We start from the raw sequence: 24,933 nt of genomic DNA on the forward strand, positions 1-24,933 counted from the left end.
CTAAACACTGTCTCTACAAGTTAAAAGATTGAAATATCTTCTCATCTCCCATACTATGACACAATATCAATTTAGCTCACAAATTTACTGTCTACATTAAAATAATAGTCTTCTGTATTCTTATCAGCATATTTAAATTCAAACACTTGTAAATTTATACTATTAAACTATGCTTAATTATGAAAGAATTATCTTGCCAAAAATAATATGTAGCTGTAACTACATATTATTTATGTGTTATGAATTTCCTCTCTGTTAAGTAATATGAGTGGTCATTATGCACTTACGTCATCCAGTTCAACTATTTTTAGAGCTGGTTCAGGTCTCTCTATGTTTAATTCTTCTATTGACAGAAAAAGAGCTGGGGATTGCATCTTGATATCCTCAACTAGAAAATAAGATTAAAAATAATATCATCCAGAGTATACCCTACCTGATAATTCATCTTCAAATAACATAGGCAACAATGGAAGAATGTTCTTCTGTGCAGCCACACAAAGGTATAAATACTCTCAATTTTCCCAGCTCAAGTAAAATATACAATTATTTAACAATCAATTTTTAAATGAAACTATTTAAAATAAAACAAGCTACATCTAGAGAATAGGAAGGAGAGTGTGTGTCATTCTGATCTAGAGATAGTGTACAGTGTAATGAGAATGATACAGTAAAGGAAACCAAAAGCAGATGCTGATTAATGCTCAGTGTATATAAGTTGAAATAGTAAATTCAAAAATATCCTGGTGCACTGGGACGACCCAGAGGAATCGGGTGGAGAGGGAGGTGGGAGGGGGGATCGGGATGGGGAATACATGTAAATCCATGGCTGAGTCATGTCAATGTATGACAAAAACCACTACAATATTGTAAAGTAATTAGCCTCCAACTAATAAAAATAAATGAAAAAAAATATCTAATCAAGGCTGAACTAACCATCACTATCTTCATCATTTTCATTCTGAGAACACTGTGCCTCACTAATGGTTTTACACTGAGGTATGAAGGTGTCCGGTAGCATGTGTTGAAGTTGCTCCAGTGGAGTTCTACAAAACAAGAAGCAATTAAAAGCCTAAAGTACACCATCTAAAATTTTTCCAGATGAGATCTTAATTTATTTCACAAACAAATGAGTCTACAAAATTAATAAGGAAAATCATAGCCATACCTCTAATTTACAGAAGAAATGTACAACTGCATAACATAATCTACTAAAACAATTTTGTAAATCAAATTAACATCACACAAGATTTTTAATTGCATATCCTACTGTTTTCCTGTTTAGGATGAAAATCAAAGTTATGATAGAATTCAGTGTTCTCGCAAAAAACACATGGAGTCCATGAAACATCACGCTGTTTAAAAAGCTAATTTACAAAGGTGTGTTGCATCTCACAGCCTTGGAAATATGTTGAAAAGTTCTAAGGGAACTGAAGATATTTTTCTAAACTTCCACCAAGCCAACGAACAGGGTGATAAAACAGGCTTCCACTATATGAACATGAGGTGCTGTGGCTGAAGCATCTTTCACCTGATTAACAATGAGGTCTGATGTGGCCTGTCTCACATAGAAGGCAATGAAGCACGGGAATCTTTAGAGGTCTTGTGCATGATTCTAAAGGATATTCCAAAGCGGTGGGGGAGGGAGTCGCGTTTTAACTAAGAAAGTAAGTAGCTGCACATCCATTCTAGATTATATATGCTTGTGGAGTTCCACATATAAAACTCAGGGCTTTCTTAATAATATCCACAGGTAACATCAATAAAGAAAAAAAATGTTCCAAGCTATGTTCTAAACCATTTGGGGTACTGAATCTTAATAGGAATATTAAATAGGCATTAGTAGTATCTTAATTTGGTGAGAAAACTGAAACACAAAGAAGTCAACCAACTTGTTCAGTCATTCAGTGAGTAAATGCAGCAAAGAGAATTTGAATCCAAGCAGTCTGCCTCCTCAAGCCCATGTTCTTGATCATTAATGCTATATTGCCTCTCTCACAATTTGCAAAGACACCAAAAATTTAATGATCTCCTGGCAAATTGTGACCGTGAATTTTCCCAATATATGCAATGTATATGTCAGTACACTCCAAAATATTTATATATTATCCAGCTTTGAAGAGCATGTCATGTTACATCCACAATTTAATTAAGTGATGGAAAATATTAGAGACTAAAGGTCAAAGACAAACTGGCATCTGGCCACTGGAAACCTCTTTCCAGTTTGACGTGAAAATACTTTATAAAAATTCAATTATTGATACACATACATGTTCTAATATCTAGACAGTCCTTCACGAAGTGAAAACATCTAATTTTACGGGGAAAACTCTCAACCAAAGCATTGTAGAGTCCAGATAATAAGAGTATTGGAGCTGAAGGGGCCCCTTAGATCTATTTCAAACTTAGTGTTTTGCAGATGAGAAGATGTGGACCAAGAGAATTAACGTGATTTGCCCATGAACAAACAACTAGCTAGTGAACAAACTAAGTCTGCATTCTGGATATTAAGACCCTAGCACCATTGCTTTGCTAAAAGATCATGCCACATAAATAAAAGATGACATATGCTTTATCTTTTTTTTTTTTAATTTTTTATTAGTTGGAGGCTAATTACTTCACAACATTTCAGTGGGTTTTGTCATACATTGATATGAATCAGCCATAGATTTACACGTATTCCCCATCCCGATTCCCCCTCCCACCTCCCTCTCCACCCGATTCCTCTGGGTCTTCCCAGTGCGCCACGCCCGAGCACTTGTCTCATGCATCCCACCTGGGCTGGGGATCTGTTTCACCATAGATAGTATACATGCTGTTCTTTTGAAATATCCCACCCTCACATTCTCCCACAGAGTTCAATAGTCTGTTCTGTATAAAGAACATTACAGCATACTAACACATATATATGGAATTTAGAAAGGTGATAACGATAACCCTATATGCAAAACAGAAAAAGTGACATATGCTTTAGAATAGGATCACCTCACCAGATTTTTCTTTTTAAAAATTTAAACAAATATATACCCAACATTGACCAGTTCACTGGGGGAACTAAACTGACCAAATCATTCTTGAAATGAGTGTTCTAGATTTATTCTGTGAATCAGTACAGGCCTTTTAGCCTCAGAATCACCAGGGAAAATCTTTCTTTAAATGCAAAGCCTCAGACGATCCTTAAAAACATTGATTTTTAGATTTGCCTCAGACGATCCTTAAAAACACTGATTTGTCTTGAGGTTGGGTAGAGAAATCAGCATTTTCACTTGCCCTCGTGCTTCTGATGATCAGCTAGGACTGAGAAGCAGATATAATTAAAATAGGGGGATTGGAGTAGAAATGCCAACTAATTGATAATATCCATCCTTAAAATACTGTAAATACAAACTGTATGATATCTTTCATGAAACTTCCCTAGCATTTAAAACATCCACTAGAAAAAAGGGAAAACTACACCAGTGGGACTTCATCAAACTAAAAAGTTTCTGCACAGCAAAGGAAACATTGACAAAATGAAAATGAAAAGACAACCTATCAAACGAAAGAAGATATTTGTAAATCATATATTTAATAAGGAATTGACATTGAAAATACACAAATGACTCATACAACTCAACAACAAACAAACAACCCAATTAAAAATGGGCAGAGAATCTGAATAGACATTTTTCCAAACTAGACACATTGATGGCCAACAGATATATGAAAAGTTGCTCAACATCACTGATCACCAGGGAAACACAAATTGAAACCACAATGAGATACTACCTCAAACCTACTAGAATGGCTATTGTCATAAAGGTAAGAAAATAACAAATGCTGGAGAAGATATGGAGAAATAGGAACCTTATACCCTGTTGGTGGGAATGAAAAATGGTGCACCTGCTATGGAAAACAGAACAGAACTACCATACGATTTACTTATTCCACTTCCAGGTATTTATTTGAAGAAAATGAAAATATTAATTTGAAAAGATATAACAGGAAGTACCAGTATATGTCCAAAGGATCATCTAACAGGGAGATCACTCAGTTATCTAAACAGAAGACTTGAGTTATTACCCAAGAAAATGGAAGAATGGTCCTGAAGTTAATTCAGAAATTATCAAGGCTATCCCTCCCATTGGGTTTCCCAGGTGACTGAATAGTCAATAATCCAACTACCAATGCAGGAGATGTGGGCTCGATCCAATCCCTGGGTCAGGAAAATCTCCTGGAGAAGGAAATGGCAACCCACTCCAGTGTTCTTGCCTGGGAAATCCCATGAACAGAGGAGCCTGGTGGGCTACAGCCCATGGGGTCACAAAAGAATTAGACACAACTTAGCAACTAAGTAATAAAAAAATCCTTCCCATAACAGAGAATCTCCAATACAGCAATGTCCAGTAAAACCTGAGGGTAAGGCTGCCCTTATGACCCCAGACTAGAACAGTCACAATTCCAGGTCAGGGGAATCATAACCATGTGACCCATCTCAGAGCCATCAGAGGAACAGTGCCACCCAAGTCATGGGGATGGCGAAACAGGCAGAGCCACCCAGAGCCTTGGGGGCCCAGCCCTTGCCAGGCAAGGCTCAGGGCAGCACTACTGCCTCAGTGTGAAAGCCCTCCAAAAGAGGGCTTGCCACCCCAGTGGGCCTGGACAGCACAGCATTGACAAAGACGAAAATTCTCAAGAGTTAAGGTCTAACAGCATTGTCCTATTAGGTTTCAGACTTGCTCAGGACTTGTTCCTTTTTTATTTTCAATTTCTCCCTTTTGGAATAGGAATATCTATCCTATGCTTGTCCCACCTTTGTATTTCAGAAGCACAGAACATCTTTGATTACACAGATTCACAGTTAAGAGAGAAATCTGTCTCAGAATGAATCATGCATTGAATCTCACCCACATCTGATTTAGATGATATTTAGATAAGACTTTAGAACTAAGACTAGAATTTTGAGGTGACAGTGGGACGACTTAAGACATTAGGGCCTACTGGGACAGAATGAACATATTCTTTAAATGAGAAGGTCATAAACTGTGGAAGGCCAGGAGCAGAAAGCTCTGTTCTGAATGTGTGTGTCCCCACAAAATTCGTATATTGAAACTCGAACCTCCAAGGTGATGGTATTAGGTGGTGAGCATTTGGGAGATGATTTGTTCAAGACAGTAGACCCCTCATGAATGGGATTAGTGCCCTTAGGAAAGAAACCCAAGAGAGACCTCTCACCCCTTCTGCCCTTTGAGGACACAATGAGAAGATAATCCAGTCACCAAGTCTGTTGGCACCTTGATCTTGGACTTCCCGGTCTTAAGAACTGTGAAAAATAAACATCTTTATAAGCCACCCAGTCAATGGTATTCTAATAGCATGAACAGACCACAACATTCATTATTAAGGCAAGGGTGATTTTATAGCAGAGAATCTTGGTGAGCACATCAACTGTGTGTTCAAGGTTAACAACCTGGTGATGAGCTCTACCGACAGTACGATCATGTGACATCATGCACTAAGAGGCACCTCCTCTCTGTGGCATTCTTCCTCAAAATGTGCAACCTCAATCTTATGAAAAAACAGGAGATGGACCCACTCTGAGTACATTCTATGTAACACCCGGCAAGTACTCATGTCCATGTCACCCAAGACCAGGAAAGAGCAAGGAGTTGCAATGGAGGAGATAGGACAAGACTGCACTGTGAGACCCTGAACTGAATCCTGAAACAGAATAAGGATGAAACTGCTGAAAACTGCTGAAATTCAAATAAGGTGTGTAGTTTAGTGATTCATATTCTACCAGTGTTAATTTTTTGGTGTTGATATATGCTGTGATTATATAAGCTGTTGCCATTAGGGAATGCTGAATGAATGATATGTAGAAATTCTTCATACTGTTTTGTAACACTTAATTGCATGCCTTATTTCAAAATAAGAAAATTGAAAGAAAAGGAATACATCCATGAAAAACAGTCGAAGGGATATGGTAATCTGTCAAATAAAAGTTTCAAGAAAGGCATGAAGACTGATTTTTAAAATATGAATTTAAATATGATTTGAATTTCAAATATGATTTTAAAATAGGAAAGGATATCATGAAGAGGAGAGAGTCAATTTGGTCTGTACTGGGAACTAGTAGAATCGGGACCAAGTTTCTCAACCAATCAGAAAAAAATGACAGTTCACTAGGAGATATTATAGCAGGCAGAATGTTCCAAAGATGGAGTAAGCCATCTCAGGAGATGGTTCTGTATTACTAGAAGTGAAACAAGAGCTTGAAAACCACTCTTCTGGTATATTCTAGACAGGTTTTCTTACACCTTACATGCCAAAATGCGGTTCAGAGACTAGCATTATCCATAACAATATCACGTGGGAGCTGTTAGGAATTCAGAAATGCAAGATCTCAGGCTCGGCCCATAGCTACTGAAGAAGAATCTGTACTTTGCCATAGTCTCTAGCTGACTCACAGGCAAGTGTGAGTCTCACTGCTACAGGGCAAACCGAGCTCCCGGCCTTTAAAGGAACCTCCCACAATGGTTCTTTTATCACAGTAAAATTACGAACAACTCCAACACATACTCAATCATTTTGGTTTGATATTTGATAGTTTAACTTTTGAACAATTTATGAAATGGTACAGCTAATGATACAGTTTTTTAATAAAATACACTTGAATACTAGTAATAAAACTATAAAATTAAAAGGCTGGTTAACTTAAAAGTAGCTTCAAAGTTTCTGAAGAGTATAGCCTCAAAAATCACCTTTCAAAGCGAGCTTTCATTTATTGCATTATTTTTGCTATTGTTTAAATTGTGTATCATAGTTGTGCCTTTTTTCCCCCCTACATACATATTTTCATTTAGACAGATCCTAAATCAATCATGCATTACATACATAAATTGAATTAAAATTCTTATCAGTATGGTAGAAGTTTTACAGGGATTTAATATTGCTTTAAAATTATTTACACAGATGTGAAGTACATAAATAACACTGCTATGAAAAAAAGCATGTCACACAAGAAAGGAACAGAAATAGCTTTTACATTTCTTATTGATAATGCAAAAAAATCAGAAAATACCTTCTGTGTTTTTTAAGCCATAATTTTTCCATGTAAGATAGACTATCTTCCTTAAATTCAATAGTAAGTGGTTCTGTCCAAATTTTCAGATTAGTTTGTACTTCACATTCTTCCAATGAATCTAAAAAAAAAAACAAACATAATACACATAATTAATATAACCTAGGATACAAATTACCATATCTTTCAAGATACAGAACTCACCATTTTTGAGGCAAATGTGCCTTGATATTTGTATATACAATCAATAGTTCTATGCTTAAATGTTGCAAAAGTGCTAAATATTGGTGATGTATTATATTTTCATAGTTTTCTTCATTTCTTGAAATGAAAGAAATTTTATAATTCAGAATGTTTTTAAAGAAGCTAGTTATTTTACACAATAAAGATAAAAAAAATAGATTCATTATATATTCTATAAAGGCATACACACACAAAGGCATGTATTACAGCTGCTGACAATAATATTTACACATTACGGGAAACAGAAAATAAATAACTCAGAATGGCACCTGGAGGAGACAACTGTCCTCATGAATTTATGTCTACATGGCAATTTACTTCCAGATGCTTAAGATGTTTCTGAAGTACTACTAAATTAAAACCACCATTCAGAGATATTTAAAATTGATGGAGATTTCTGGGGGAAAAAAAAAATAAGAGCGGTGTAAATCCGGATTTACTCATCTCTCTGCCCTCCTAAATATTAGCTCTTTCTCCAAACTGACCATAATAGGAGGAAAATCTTGGAGAAAATAGGGAAGCAGTAAAGAGGGAAACAATTATTTTTTATAGACCGAAACCAGAGAATAATCCCAAGCGCATACTGCAGGTTTTAATAAATAGCTTTTAGAAGTGGCCAAATGCCAACAATGGAAATAAACCAAAAGAATGTGTCATTCACTCCCATTCTTCCCACAGTATAGAGAAGTGCTGAATAAAGCAATTAGAAGGTGTACGTTGCCAACAAAGCTCTGTATAGTCAATGCTATGGTTTTTCCAGTAGTTATGTACAGATGTGAGAGTTGGACCATAAAGGCTGAGAAAGTGAAAGTGAAAGTCGCTTAAAAGTGAAAGTGAAAGTCACTCAGTCCTGTCTGATAAAGAAGGCTGAGCACCAAAGAATTGATGCTTTTGGACTGTGCTGTTGGAGAAGACTCAAGTGTCCCTTGGACTGCAAGATCAAACCAGTCAATCCTAAAGGAAATCAGTCCTGAATATTTATTGGAAGGACTGATGCTGAAACTAAAGCTCCAATACTTAGGACACCTCATACGAAGAGACGACTCATTGGAAAAGACCCTGATGGGGGGAAACATTGAAGGCAGGAGGAGAAGAGGACTACAGAGGATAAGATGATTGGATGACATCACTGATTCAATGGATATCAATGTGAGCAAACTCCAGGAGATAGTGAAGGAAGGGGAAGCCTGGCGTGCTTCAGTCCATGGGGTCGCAAAGAGTCGGACACGACTGAACAACAACTGAGAACCACCACCGGGATGCATGAACTAAAAGAGCAGGAGTCAAGCAGAACAAGTCATAGGAGAAGGAAAAGCCCTCCAGTGTAAGTCCTCCTTTTCATGAGGAAAAAAAAAAAAAAAAAAAAATTCCAACAGGAAAGCTGAAAGTAAAACAATGAGGACATTTTTTTTTTTTTTTTCTGGCCAAGTCAAGCCACTGACGAGCGATAATCCCCAAGTTTAGGAGGGTGATGAGGAGGAAGGAGATGAAGCAGCTGGCCTGTGCCTCACTCTCTTCCCATCACCAATGGCACATTCCCAGGAAATAAGATGGCAGGTGGCCTGGGTTACCTTGACTGTGAATATGCTAGCTAGACCTTCTGGCAAATGGATTAATGATATTTTCTAGAAAGAGTCTTTAGCTATGTAATGCATTAAGCAGGATAATCTTTGTTTGAAGTTGCTGATAGAAAACAAATCTAGAACACATGGATTTACAAGGCATGCCTCCCTGAACAATGCCATGCAAGCTCTGTAACTTAGGTTCTGGTTTGCTCCCTTGTTTAACGGTTTCCTGGCTACCTTTAGTGTAAGATGTTCCATTGTTTATACTAAAGGAATGATAGGCATTTTCCTTAATAGACAACGCTTTTAAAAAGCCTTAAGATACAAATTTGCCCAAAGTGTTTAAGGAACAACCAGGAGGCCAGTTGTGTGTGTGTTTATTCGTTCAGTTGTGTCCAACTCTTTGCGATCCTTTGGACTGTAGCCTGCTAGACTTCTCTGTCCATAGAATTCTCTGGGCAAGAATACTTGAGTGGGTAGCCATTCCCTTCTGCAGGGGATCTTCCCAACTCAGGGATTGAACCGGGGTTTTCTGCACTTCAGACAGATTCTGTACCCATTGAGTCATCAGGGCAGCCGTAATATTAGTGAATCTTCTAGGTCATTGTAAGTACTTGCCTCTCACACTGAAGGAAATGAGATTTTAGAGTTCACTACAACATAATCAAGTTAGAAATCAATAACACAAATAACTAGGAAACTTGAAAATTCAAAGCTAATGGCCAAGAAACATAGGAAAACATAACGTCATGTGCAATGAGGTACACAAATTATATATACAATTTCATCTATATCATGCCAGCAATTTTTTTTTTTAAAGCTGCCAATTTGTGTTGGTGATAATGGGAAGCAGCCAGGCAATTTAAACACTGCAAGAGGGAGTATAAACTAATACTCTGGTAAATAATTCAAGTTTACCTAGTAGAGTTGAAGACATGGATACCCCCATAACCCATTTATTTTACTCTTAGGAATAGGAACCCAGAAAAGTGTGCACATGAGTGCTAGGAGACCTGGGCAAGAATATTCTTAAGAGTAGTGGTTGCTGGGTAGGGTTAAGGAAACAAGTGATGTTGAAGCACTCAGAAAGTAAAAATTATGAAAAGCTGTTACCAACCCTAGGCTTGAGAGGACAATGTAGGAAAACTTTGTAAGAATCACTGAAAGCAATGGCTGTCGATGAAAGGTCATCTGAGTGTTGCTTTGTAACATAAGCGGAGAATACAGTCACTGCAAAAACCTCAGCACATGAAGAACAGGGAGAGTAAATACTTCAACCTCTTTCCTCCCCTAAATGGGAATCAAGCCAGACAATCGTCAATGTTTAAACAGGTAAATAGTGGTATAAGCAGAGAACTGTGAAGCAGTGACATGAATGAAATACAGCTATGCACATCTTTATGGGTAAATCTCGGTAAATAATCCTGAAAATATTAAACCAGTTGTAAAACAATAATATACTAGCTTTCCATTTACACAGTGTTTGTGTGTGTGCTCAGTCGCTCAGCTGTGTCCGGCTCTTTGCATCCCTTTGTACTGTATAGTCCGCCAGGCTCCTCTGTCCACAGAATTTTTCAGGCAAGAATACTGGAGTGGGTTGCCATTTCCTCCTCATCAGTATTTTCCAGACCCAGGAACTGAACCTGTGTCTCCTTTGTCTCCTGCATTGCAGGCAGATTCTTTTCCGCTGAGTCACTAGGGAAGCCCATACCATGTTTAAATACATGCAAGTTTAACAATTGTTTAGAGAAGCATACATGCAGTAAACCACAGGAAACTAAGGGAATGAGAAAACACAAAATCCAAGCTAGTGATAATCTCTTAGAGGGAGGGAAGAGGGCGAGAAGAGGTTCTTACTGCAGTTTTTCTCCATAAAGTATATAAATTTTATAAATGTTCTTTTTATCTACTATCTCAGAAAAAGGAAAATATTTATAAACATATACATACAATATACATACACAACAACAGCAATATTTATAATACTTTGAGGCAAAATAATCACATATTTTATCAACAGAAGTCCTCATCTTGATGATTTCTCCACAACAGCCACACTGTAATTCCTCTCCAGCCTACTGTGCTACAACAGTCTCCTTTGTTCTCTAAGATCCAGCCACACACATCTCCCTTCAGCTCCATTAACACAATAGGGAACTCTCCATCAATGAGCGCTTTGCACATATTAATCTGTCTCTACGTTTCAACTCATTTTCTAGACCTCAACTTGAACCTTGGCTTCTCAGAAATCCTTTTTTTGATCATCAGTATAAGTCAAGATCCTAACAGGAAAGAGAAAGCTCAAAGGGGTAATTTGAAGAAGGTCAAATGAAGGAACTAACTTGTAATCAAGGAGTAGAGCTGAGGGAACAAGCGATGCTGAAGCAGAGACTAAAAATAGTAGAAAGCTGTTACCAACCTTAGGCTTGAGAGGACAGAGTGTTGTAAGTAGTTATGGAAAGCAATAATTGTGAACAAAAGGTAATCTGAGTGTTGCTAGTAACATAGGCAGACAATGCAGTGACTGCAAAATCTAAGCACATCAAAAAATAAAGGGAGAGGGATACCTCTCCCTTTTCTTCTCACCCTTCAATGTTTCGCTAGTGTCTCCAACTAGCCAAACCGAACTAGAAGCCAGAGAACAAGGGAGCTATGTGATGCAGTCTCTAGAGTCAGCCTCTAGAGGCATAGAATCAGGTAAAAATAAGAGAAAATGAATCCAGAGAGACAGTCTGTCTACTTAGTTTGCATCTAAACCTCCATTTGTATGTCTGTCTATTTCTCTGCAAAAAGCAAGCAGCAGTAGTAGTGTGCTCAGTCGTGTCCAGCTCTTTGAGACCCCATGGACTGTAGCCCACCAGCCTCCTCTGTCCATGGGACTTTTCAGTCAAGAATACTGGAGTGGGTTGCCACCTCTTACTCCAGAGATAGAACCCGTGTCTCTTGTCTCTCCAACATCAGTACGTGGATTCTTTATCACTAGCAAAAAAAAAAAAAGCAAACAAAACAAAAAACCTGACTCGTGTCTAAAGCACATAGAAAACACAAAGTTCTATAGTATGAAGCACATAAGAAAATACAAAGTTTCCACTGGGTATCATAGTGAAAGCCGCTCAGTCATGTCTGACTCTTTGTGATCCCATGGACCATACAGTCCAGAGACTTCTCCATGCCAGAATACTGAAGTGGGTAGCTGTTCCCTTGTCCAGGGGATCTTCCCAACACAGGGATCAAACCCAGGTCTATCACATTGCAGGAGGATTCTTTACCAACTGAGCCACCAGATTTCAATGTAGTGATAATTCCAACTAAATTTAAACATTAGATACCAGCAGTAGGTGTCATATTAGTATGGAGGAAAAACAGGAGAAAAAAAGAATTACTCAACATAAAACATAGCTGCCATCATTCTTCATTTTGTAGCTGGTTTTGGCTCAGTTGTAAAGAATCCACCTGCAATGCAGGAGACTCAGGTTCAATCCCTGTGTTGGGAAGATCCCATGAAGAAGGAAATGGCACTCACTCCCGTGTTCTTGTCTGTGGAATCCCATGGACAGAGGAGCCTGGCGGGCTACAGTCCACGGGGTCACAAAAGAGTCAGACATGACTTAACAACTAAACAATAACAACTGAAGCCTACCTTGATTTGATTATCATAGCTTCCTTCTTTCACCACCTATTGGATGTTCACCTTCCTGTCTGCTGATACCTTTTCCTGGTGGAGTGTCTCAAATCTTCATTCCCAAAGATTCAAGACCATAGCCTTCTTTTCACTGGACTACCACATTTTTTTTTCCAATGAACATTATTACTGAACACAGGAAAACTATTAAGTTTGCTGCTGATTTGTTTACAGATAAAGTCTATCTTTTCTTTACTGTATGATAACAATCCAATCATTCCTTCGTGTCTGTGCTGAAACTACATGGTCAGTACAGTGACACTTGTTGACTATTAATTCAGTGTGATGAGCCCCAAATGGCAAGGGGTAGTCTCAGCTTCCTGTTTAATGGAAATTTTGTTGGAGTTTTATGTAATACATGGTACCCTGGAGGAAAAGCAGCACCCCAAACTCACAAGATGTTGTTTCTCAGCTGGAACCCATACTGAAACTTCAGCAGGCCATTCCATAAAACTATCAAGCCTGCTGGATAGATATGCACATGGTAAGATGAGTGAATTTCAGGTATGAGCCCTATCTCTATACCTCTTTCATAACAAAATGAGTGTCTTGCTCTCAGACACTCGTTGTGTGAGATATCATGGTGACAAAGGTTCTGCTGGCACACTACAGGAAGAGAAGGCAAATCTTTTTCTGAAATACGTAGCTTTTCCTGTGGGAACAAATTACTGCCCATGATGGAAAGGGTCCAATATAATCATTCTGTAACAGATACTCCCTGTTCACCAAATCCACTTAGCATCAAGACATCAATCTAATAATCAAGCATTATCTTCTGTGCAATAGCAAGACAATCAAGGTTCTTTGGGACTATATAATGCTAGAAAGCTAGAGAGTTAATGGAGGTCTGGAGCAAGATTGTGAATGTATACTATGACATCTGCCATATGATATCAAACTATTTCTGATTATATTTATTGATAGAAATAGAAAAGAATATATTTGATATTGGAGCAGCAAACTATAGCCTTTGCACCAAATGTGGCCCGCCATTTCTGTATGGCTTTCAAGCTAAGAGTGGTTTCTACATATTTTAATGGTTGAAGAAAATCAAAACAAGGATAATAATATTGCAACATGTGAAAATTACATAAAATTCAAATTTGCATTCAGAAACAAGGTTTTATTGGAAAACAGTCACACTCATTTGTTAATATATTGTCTTTCATGTTACAATGGCAGAGTTGTATGACCCTTATGAGTGGCCCTCAAAGCTTAAAATATTTATTTATTTATTTTTAGCTTAAAATATTTAAAGTGATGGATATAGAAAATTATAGAAAAATTAGCCCCTGGGTTAGGTCAGTAGCTATCTCCTTCCTCCAGCCATAGAGAATGTGTTGATTTTCTCCAGAGAAGATGCTACATTCAGTAAAGCAACTATGACCTGTATTGTCATTATCTGATCAAGTTTACTCTAACTTGCAGTCATTTTCTAAGATCATTGGCTTTTGTACCAAATACACAAGTTAAATGGAAATGTGCTTCCCTGGTAGCTCAGCTGGTAAAGAATCTGCCTACAATGCAAGAGACCCAGGTTCAATCCCTGGGTGGGAAAATCCCCTGGAGAAGGATATGGCAACCCACTCCAGTATTATTGCCTGGAAATTCTTCTGGACAGAGAAGCCTGGCAGGCTACAGCCCATTGGGTCTCCAAGAGTCAGACACAACTTAGTGACTAAACCATCATAATAAAAAGCAGTATTCCTGCATCTTTCAAGTCTTTGATGTTGCCACTAATCTTTGCAGTTCCCAGAAACTGCAACCCCCTGGTTTTGCTTCCAGCATGGTATTTTAGCATACACATTGGCAAGGAAGGAAGACAGTTCTAGGGTCTTCTACTTATGTACAACCATAACAATCTTCATGCCAGGGCTCAGACCATCAGTATAGGCATTATTACTGTTACTAAGTATATCCGTTCTCATTTTATAATCAAGACTGGGAAAATAACCACATAATGGTCCCACCGGCCCACGCACTAAGAGACAGAATAAAGATAAGACTCCACTTATCACTCCACTTCTACAAATCTCTAACACTGACTGGTGGATTATGATGGTACTAAGGGTCTACAGGGATAACTCTCAGTTCAGACCCAAGGTCTAATAACCCCTCTGGAAGTTTGGGCATTGTTTTTCCTCACTGCATGTTTATTCTGGTGGTGTCCTGGTGGCTCAGACAGTAAAGAATCTGCCTGAAATGCAGGAGACCAGGGTTTAATCCCTGGGTCAGGAAGATCCCCTGAAGAAGGTAATGGCTACCCATTCCAGTATTCTTGCCTGGAGAATCCCATGGATAGAGAAGCCTGGAGGGTTATAGTCCAAAGAGTCAAACATAACTGAGCAACTACCACTTTTGCTTTCACACTTTCACTTTCCTGGTAAATAGCTGTAAATTCTGTAGTGAAGTTATAGAGGAAAATGCATAGTATACCCTGTGGCCACACTACAAAACTTTGCAAAAGGACCCAGCATCTATCTCAGATCTGTGGCCTGGCTTAGGGCTGCGAACTTTATAAAAACTCTGAATCCCCAATATGGTAGCTTAAGATGGGTCTCTGTGCATCGGATAGAAATTTTCTACTCAGAAAAGACAGGAGAGTATACAAATTTTTTTTCATTCTTATGTACTCCAATTAGTATCACAGATCTCTGTGAACTGAAACAATCAATTACTAGTCTTCCTTACCCCTTATATTGGTAATTTTTTCACTAAAACTTTGATAATTATATACCAACTTCTGGCCTCTACCATTCCAGGTTGCTATGATTCCTTTGAAATTAGGCAGTTCAATTCCATCTAACTATCTCCATCCACAATCTTTAGCCTATAGAGGAAAGCTACAACACATCAGTTCTTCTATCATTTTTAAATACTATGTCTTCAAAGTGCACCAATCATAAAGGTATTTCTATAGAAGACTTAGTCCCTTTAAAAGTAGAAAAGTAAAAAAATAAATAAATAAAAATGTGAAAACACAAAAAAAGAGCACATAAAATAAGAGTCATTGAGAGTAATACTGGGGTACATACTAAAACGGGGTATACAAGCAAAATCTTGGAAATATTAACAAAATCGATGTATCATGAACAAATGTAGGGAATATATTTGAAAGAAAGAACATCATTAAGAAGAAAATCAAATTCTAATTGTGAAGAAGGTGTATGATATTTGACACTAGGAATTAAACTATGTTTCAAAAGAGCAGTAAACTGGAAAGTTGTCTCATTAGAAGAAAGAGTGAAAATAGAAATCACAAAATTGAACACTTTCAACTAAGTTACATGGTTTAAATTTATTATCTAGCATTTTATCTTTAATGAAAAGCAGTTGGAAGCCTCAAAAATATTCTGAGTAATAAAATTAATAAACTGAATACTCCTAAAAGTATTATTTCCCTCAAAAGATCCTGGGAAACAAAGCAAAGACTCTGTACACTTCGGCCATCCAGGTCTTCAATGTCTAGAATACGGTTGTAAAAAATCACCAAGGAAAAATAAAAACAAGAAATATTTCTTCAAAAAGAAAGAAAAACAAAAGACAAATTAATTATCCCCCTGAACTTCACAGCAGTCCTTGAAATATATTTCTCAAGACACATATAAAAAAAAATTATTTACTTTACTGTCTCGTAGATCCTCCTGTTTTATGTGTTGTAATTACAGTTCAATAAAGGAACAGTTGTTCTAACAAAAACTTTCTGCTAGAAGAGGAGGAGCTGAAAGAATCCAATTCTCTATTCATTTGACAGTCTGAATTTATGCAGGAAACAAAGGCAAATATATCCCCAAGGCCCATTTAGTTCAGTTCAGTTCAGTCACCCAGTCGTGTCTGACTCTTGAAGACCCCATGGACTGAAGCATACCAGGCTTCCCTGCCCATCACCAACTTCCAGAGCTTGCTCAAACTCATCTCCATCAAGCTGGTGATGCCATCCAACCATCTCATCCTCTGTCGCCCCCTTCTCCTCCTGCCTTCAATCTTTCCCAGCATCAGGGTCTTTTCCAGTGAGTGAGTTCTTCACATCAGGTGGCCAAAGTATTGAAGTTTCAGCTTCAGCATCAGTCCTTGGGACTGACTGATTGGATCTCCCTGCAATCCAAGGGACACTCAAGAGTCTTCTCCAAAAAAAAAAAAAAAAAAGAGTCTTCTCCAACACCACAGTTCAAAAGCATCAATTCTTTGGCACTCAGCTTTCTTTATAGTCCAACTCTCACATCCATACATGACTACTGAGTCCAACTCTCACATCCATACATGACTACTGGAAAAACCATAGCCTTGACTAAATGGACCTTTGTTGGTAAAGTAATGTCTCTGCTTTTTAATTTGTTGTCTAGGTTGGTCATAGCTTTTCTTCCAAGGAGCAAGCGTCTTTTAATTTCATGGCTGCAGTCACCATCTGCAGTGATTTTGGAGCCCAGAAAAATAAAGTCTGCCACTATTTCCATTGTTTCCCTACCTATTTGCCATGAAGGGATGGGACTGAATGCCATGATCTTAGTTTCCTGAATGCTGAGTTTTAAGCCAACTTTTTCTCTCTCCTCCTTCACTTTCATCAAGAGTCTCTTTTGTTCTTTGCTTTCTGCCATAAGGCAGAAAGACTTATGAAAAGGCAAAAAGGCCCATTCAGTGTTCTATAAATATTAAACCACCAAACCAATGGTCACACAGTGACTACTCATTTGAAGAGTTATATCAAACTACTATCCCAATGTTAATAGCTTCTGAACACTGCATTCATCTTCACAGAGAATGGAGATAAAATCAGCTTTATTTTAAAGCATTCGTTTTATTAAAAAAAAAAACCTGTACCTGATTTTGCTGCATGTAAGTTCTGTGTCTCATTGTCATCATGATGTCCATTTCTCCACTGACTTAAAACTTTCTGAAAGGATTGGGCAGAAGCTTCTTCATTGAAAGGCACTTCACACAAGGGCTTGTCTTTTGGACTTGCACATTCTTCTTTTTTTGTTGCTGGATCTTCTACCTAAACGAATTAACAGTGCATCTAAGTGTGCTTTGCCAAATGTTCTGTATCTTAAAATACAGGAAGCATTGATTATTGAGCATTGTGAAATCACACATTTTTTTTTTTACTTCAAGTGTTTTTAATTTGTACTTATTTACGTGCTTTTCTGATTTCTTTAAAACTCTATAGACAGTTATAAACGGTATCTTTGAAAAATATTAAAGCTAGAGCCTACAGGACTGAGGATTTGCCACTATGTTACTCATGAGGGTTTTCTCTGGAAAGCAGTGATGGCCTTGCATCAAACCCTACTTCTCCAATCTCCTGCTCCCTGCAACCTCCCCACAGCAGAAAGAGCAGTTTCATTACCATGTAAATCTGAGGTGGTTTCTCTGCTCCAAATCCTCCAAGACTGTGAAACCCTCAGTTCCTACCAGGGCTTACAAGGTTGTACACAAGCTTGTCTTCCCCTGCCTTTCACTCCACTTCCTCCAGGTCTCCCCTTCATTCATCCTGTTCCAGCCAAACGTCTCTTCTTGCAATTCTAGGAACCCATCAAGCATATTCCACTCAAGGGCCTCATACTAGCTGTAGCTAATGCCTAAAATGATCCTTCTCCATATTTTCATATAGTCATTCCACTCATTTCATTCAGTCTTGGCTCAAATGTCACCTACTCAGAGAATAAGCAATGACCCTACTGATGACATAAAAACAAAGTCCTTTCCCCCACTTTCAGATCCCTTATCTGTTTTATTTTTCTCCCAGTAACTTATATCCACGTGAATTTACTCTACATGTGTGTTTACTGCTGATCTCTCCCCATTAGAATATAATGGGTTCCGGAATGTTGACCGTTTCCTCAGGGCCAAGAGTAGTAACTGGCACAAAGCAGGTGCTCATTAAAAGTCAGTTGAATGAAAGGACATATCAATTAATGCATATGAAATACTGCCGGCCTTTCAGTATAATGCTGGAGAGAAAGGAGAATTCAGTACAAAATATAGATTTACTGTGAATACACAAAAGAAAATGAAGGTACGATTTGGCAGTTATCCAGTGAATCACAGAAAACACCAAAATTGGAGAACTAAAGCAAAATAAGTTCCACAACAGTTCTGAATTATAAAATGTGGATTACCTACACTGATCAAATTGCTAAAGCTCCATTGTGTACCTTCTAGATAAAGCAGTAGAATCCACTATGTTCAGCCCTTAATTGCAAAATAAATAGGCACATTGTTAGAGAACAGTTGAGAGAAGATTGTTAAATATGTGCATATATAAAATTCAACATAAACAAAAAGTGTCTAAAACCTACAAACACTACGCTAGTCATTGCTGTGAAACACAGCTTACTAAGTCCACAATAGAAACAGAAGCAAAGAACAAAAAATTTAACTCAGAGAAAACAAGAATCCCACGGGCAAAAAGTGGCAAGGGCAGTATTCTAGAGCAAAAGAATAATAGAGTGAAGCCATTCCCTTCTCCAGGGGATCTTCCCAACCCAGGGATTGAACTTGGGTCTCCTGCATTGCAGGCAGTTTCTTTACCATCTGAAGAAGCGAAGTGAAGTCTCTCAGTCGTGTCCGACTCTTTGCGATCCCATGGACTAAAGCCTACCAGGCTCCCCTGTCCATGGAATTCTCTAGGCGAGAATACTGGAGTGGGTTGCCATTTCCTTCTCCAGGGGATCTTCCTGACCCAGGGATCAAACCCAGGTCTCCTGCAATGCTGGCAGATGCTTTACTGTCTGAGCTACCAGGGAAGCCCCATCTGAGCCACCAGGGAAATTCACAGAGCAAAAAGTGGGATATGAGAAAATATTAAGGGTAGAAAGAAGAAGAGGCAGACTGTGAAGGATCCTCCCACCATCCAAAGAAAATTATACTTAAATATACTGGAAATGCAAAGCTACTGCAGAGTCCCACACAGTAGTGTGGGAGAGAAAGAAATTGGAGAATAGTGAGTTCAGATGTAAGGAAACCAATTAAAATTCACATCCATTTGTCAATATCAACATTACAAACACATAAACCTCTTCACCTAGGAATTTTAGGATTTTATCTCACACACATATACAAAACAATATTTTTCAAAATTATTCTTTATACTATAGTTCATACTTGCAAAAGACTGAAACAGTGTAAATACTGATCAACAGAAAGCATAGCTTAAATAGTTATTTCATATCTAATAAATGGAGTATTTCAGCTGTTAAAGAATCTGCCTGCAATGCAGGAGTCCCCAGTTCTATTCCTGGGTCAGGAAGATATCCTCGAGAAGGGATAGGCTACCCACTCCAGTATTCTTGGGCTTCAGTGGTGGCTCAGACAGTAAAGAATCTGCCTGCAATGCAGGAGACCTGGGTTCAATCCCTGGGTCGGGAAGATTCCCTGGAGAAGGGAATGGCTACCTACTCCAGTATTCTTGCCTGGAGAATTCCATGAACAGAGAAGCCTGGAGTGTCACAATCCAGGGCTTTGCAAAGAGTCTCACAAAGAGTCAGATGTGACTGAGCAACTTTCACTTTCATATAGAATGAGAAGGCTGTGGGATATACTTATATGAATAACAACAGTGTATTGTTAAAAGTAAAAAGTCTGTTTGCACAGCAGCATGCAACATATTAGTATTTGTGTTAATGCATACCTACAAAATTGAAATTATTATTAACTTCCAAAAGGGGAGATAATTAACTGCCCTTTTCACTTTACAAACCTTTTGCACTTTAAGAAATTATTAATTTTAGTATCTGGAAGAGCAGTAAGAATAGAAGTGACCAAATACTCAAGGGTTTTCAGATGGTTTTAAGACATGGTAATTGATTGGAATTGCAAAGGAAGAAGATAAATGATTATAGAAAATAACTGTTCTTGCTAGTTTGAAAAGCTTGAAGAGAGCTGTCACCAACAGTAATATCTATAGGTTTGGAGAAAAGGTGATGAACTTAGCTTGGAAATACTGAGTCTTAGAAGTATGTGAGAAGGTATTTTCAAGTATTCAGTAGTAAGCAGTGTGTGTGTGTGTGTGTGTGTGTGTGTGTGCACTACACTCATGAAGAAGCACTAAAAACTCAGTGCTTAATACAAAATGAGTTGAGTGTTCCAGTGATTTCAGCAGCTCTCCAGGACAGCTCCCTTCCAAGCAGTGAATAAGAGATATAAGACATTTGCATTTTACAGCTATGCCTATGGAATACTTGGTTTCCACACAGCGGTGATAAGACAGGAAAAAGCCAGAGGATGGTATATTCACTCTTAAATGTTTCAGCTGTCATTTATGGCCTCTAGGCCAAATATACCCCTGCAAAATATGTTTTAATATCCCCACTTTCCAGAAAAGGAAAGGAAAGCTAAGTAAATCGCCCAATGTTACAAAACTATAAGCTGTAAGAAAACCAGAGTTAGTATTTCAAGCTCAGGTTTCAGTCTGTAAAATGAAAGCTTTCATGAACTACACTCCCTTCCAAGGATATCCACTGGCTTGAATCCACCATTTTGATTCTTCCAGGCATTCAAGTTTCTGGGTAAACCAATTAAAAATCAGATTCCTTATTACTTAGCCATTACAAAGAATGAAATAATGCCATTTGCTACAACATGGATGGACCTAGAGAGGGTCATACTGAGTAAATAAGTCAGGCAGAGAAGGAGAAATATCATATGACATCCCTCATATGTGGAATCTAAAAAGAAGTGATACAAATGAACTTACCTACAAAACAGAAAGAGACTCACAGACTTAGGAAATGAACTTATGGTTGCCCAGGGCGGGGGGAAGGGATAGTTAGGGACTTTGGGAAGGTCATGTACACACTTATATTCAAGATGGTTAACCAACAAGGACCTTTTCTAATAGCACATGGAACTCTGCTCAATGTTATGTGCCAGCCGAGATGGCAGGGGTGTTTGGGGGAGAATGGATACGTGTATATGGATGGCTGACTCCCTTCACTCTTCACCAGAAACTATCACAACATTATTAACTGGCTATACCTCAGTACAAAATAAAAAGTTTACAGTTAAAAAAAATTTTAATAAAAAATTTAGTCCTAAAGAGTAAATAAATAAAAATCAGATTCTTGGACCCTAACCTAAATGTAAAAAAAATCCAAATTTGAGTGGCAAGCCAGGAATGCATATTTTCAAAAAGCTCATGCAGTACTTCTGATGTTTCTTGCAGTTGGAAAAACTCTGCTCTCCAGCACAGAGGAGTACCAAGCGTACGCCAGGGGCACTTATTCACTGTGTGCCCTGTATGCAGGTTGACAGCAGGAATGATGCCCAAACAGGAGTACTCGACAGAACGAGCCGGTGTTCAAAGCCCATCACTGGACCACCCCCAGAGATGCTGAACTCACCCACATGTGTTTCCCTAGTGTTTCTCCAGTTGATTCTACTGGGCACTCCTGGATGAAACCACTGAATTAATAGTTTTTAGCTTAAGACCAGAGGTGGAGGGTCTATAGAGCAGACACAGTTACTGATGGGGACAAGAGGCAGCATTTAATTTAGGGATTAAAAGCTCAGGCAAAGGAGTTAGCCCTATAGCTTTCTAGTACAGCTAGTAACTTAAGTCCTCTCTGACTTTCTCATCTGTTAAATGAGATGATAATAATGCAAAACTTATAGGGTTATTGTCATTATTGGATAAGATAAAGCAACTAAAGGATTAAGCTCAATGCCTAGCATATGATATTTAATAAATGTGAGTCTATTGATTTATCACTATTTTTACTGGTAGGATAAGTTAGATAAAATGACAAGCATGAAAGCGAAACCCTTAAAATCTCAGCCTCTGGGTAGTGATTAAAAACCAGTAATTTGGAGTTATAAGGTCTGAGTTGAAACTGAAGTTCCACAATCAATGATATCTTGGGCAGTTTAAAAAAAACTATATTTTGACATAATTTTCTCATTTGAAAAAAAGAAAAAATTAAAAAAGGATAGAAAAGAGATGATACACATAAAATACACAGAACAATGTTTGGTGCATGGTTGGTCCTTAGCATATTATTATTCTAATTATAAGGCTGTAACTCATTCAGTGATTCTTCACAAGCACCCGTGGCAGGTCTACTAGTGAAATCTCCACCAGATTGCTACTCTTTCTAGACAACTCAAGTATAGTTTCTCTGCTGTAAAGAGACCCTGCTAACACAGAACATGTTTTCTTTTATGTTCTCTGATCAAGGGTTTGAAACTCAACAGACTGAAGTTCAAGCCTGACTCTGTCATAACTTAACAAGCTGTGTGTGTGTGACTTTTGCCAAGTCACTATTTCTGAACTACGCTGAAAGGTGAAAGCAAAAGTGTTATTCGCTCAGTCATGTCTGACTCTGTGTTCCCGTGGACTCTAGGTCACAAGGCTTCTCTGTCCATGGAATTTTCCAGGCAAGAATACTGGAGTGGGTTGCCATTTCCTTCCCCTGGGGATCTTCCTGACCCAGGGATTGAACCCAGGCAGCATTATAGGTAGATTCCTTACCATCTGAGCTATCAGGAACGCCCATGTGAAAGGGTGAGTGACACCTAAAAGAATGAGGATTATTACAAGGATCAAAATTTGAGGAAATTTGTTTCCTGCTAAAGAATCAATACAAGTCTATTTTTAAAATACCGACATGAGTAGATATAAGCTTACCTAGGATCAGTAATCAATTTGAATAACCACACAATTTGTTATAAATCTGATTTTAAGTAACTGTGAAATGGCCTGTCACTTAAAACACTTAGAAAGGTTTTGCACTTTTAGTCTCCCTGAGATCCTGATTAAAATAAAACTGCTATATTGCATTGTGTTATTTTCTTATGTTTCTCCCAAATATTCATTTCCTGATGTGGTGGAAATGCCTGGAAAGCAATAAAGTCAAAAGGTCATTCCTCAAAAAACCAGCAGCCAGTGAAATCAAAGCAATCTCCTCAAAAGGATTTTTACAGTAAAAATGTTTTCGATTAATAAGAAAACAAATTCATATTAAGCAACAATGTGATCAAATCATCTTTAAAACTCTAAACCTCTAGTATGTGAATGAATGACAGTCTCCATGATCATGTATGACAGAAAACGTCTACTGCATTTTTCTCCATTTACCTGAGAGCTGCTCCCCTGCAGAAGAGGAGACGTGGTTTTCTGCTGGCTTTTACTAATCTCTTTTGTAGAACGATTCTCCCCTTTGGGTTCATCTGGATTAACTTCTTTTATAAACTGATGGGCAGCATCTAATACATTGGATAATAATTGAGATTTTGCCTATAAAAAAAAAGATAGGAATAAAAAGCCCAATGTCAGCCTAAGTAATTTATATATATTAAATCATGTTTTCATTATTCTGTGACTAGCAAAGTTCAATGCATTTTGTTCAATATTTAACAATATAAATTGCCATTTATATCAGCCATATAATAGTGAGAGTTGCCATATACTGAAGGACTAGTTTGAGCTCACATTATCTTGAGTATCTTAAAAACCATATCATTTAATCCTCAAGTCAACTCTAAAGTGTTAACTATTTTTATCGTTGTTTTAGTGATAAAGTTTTGAGGGTTTAAATAACTTGATCATGGTTACATGGTGAGTGGGTGGCAGAGCTGGGAAGTGGCCCCAGGTGTGTATAATTCTAATGACTCATAGCCTTTCCACTATATCGACCCCAAATAGATAGATGAGCTATTTGTGCACATCATGGCTAAAGAACTAAATATAGTTGATGTAGAGGGGGTCTGAATAAGCAGTAATGAGTATTTTCTTGGTGATAAAACATCTTTAGGAAGAATTAACTACTCAAAGTGCACATCAGGAAGTGCCCTATCAAACTCCAAGTTCTTTTTCTCACGCCTTTGCCCGTGAGATACCAGGAAGTCCCTCCCTCCTCTATTACCTCCTTTGCCTGGCAGACCCCTACCTCCCCTTCTAGATTCACCCCAAGTTACTCCCACAGGTTCAGGAACCCCTCTTTGCCTTCCTCCCCAGCTGCATGAGGTGTCCATTCTTTGTATCCTCTTCTTATTCTAAGATCTTTACAAGCCCACACAAATACTGATTTTGAATCATTTTTTGATGTTTATCGATACCATAAACGTTCACAGAAGAAAAAACATCATGTCTTCTTAAGTCTCTACAGTTACTACAGTGCCTGGCAAACAGTAATATAGCAAAATAACATAAAAATAAGGTGCTGCAGGGGACAGAGAGAGCTACAGAATTAAAATAAATAATAAGGGAAACAAAAGAATTCAAAGACCTTGTCAAATGCCTTCACATGGCTGGAAGAACAAAACAGGCAAATCCCAGGAAGGTCCTATATTCTGAAGGGCTTCCTAGCAGCAATAACCCTGATTTGCCCAAGGACACTGCAGGAGTCTGGACCTCATCTGAGCTCGAACCAGATTAACGCGAGGGAAGA

The 24,933-nt window shown here is 38.1% G+C and overlaps 1 protein-coding gene across 2 annotated transcripts in view; it reads right to left on the reverse strand.

Moving 5' to 3' along the window:
• Positions 1-24,933, reverse strand: part of ZBBX (zinc finger B-box domain containing) — a 109,045-nt gene that overhangs the window by 37,062 nt on the left and 47,050 nt on the right. For both annotated transcript variants that reach the window (XM_043874638.1, XM_043874637.1), the window contains exons 7-11: positions 23,622-23,780; positions 17,369-17,543; positions 7,061-7,181; positions 934-1,043; positions 288-388 (exon numbers count right to left, since the gene is read on the reverse strand). In XM_043874638.1, the coding sequence (XP_043730573.1) occupies positions 288-388; positions 934-1,043; positions 7,061-7,181; positions 17,369-17,543; positions 23,622-23,780 (666 nt within the window). The remainder of the gene's footprint in view (positions 1-287; positions 389-933; positions 1,044-7,060; positions 7,182-17,368; positions 17,544-23,621; positions 23,781-24,933) is intronic.

This window comes from Cervus elaphus, chromosome 19, assembly GCF_910594005.1.
Source record: "Cervus elaphus chromosome 19, mCerEla1.1, whole genome shotgun sequence".
NCBI classification, from domain to species: Eukaryota; Metazoa; Chordata; class Mammalia; order Artiodactyla; family Cervidae; genus Cervus; species Cervus elaphus.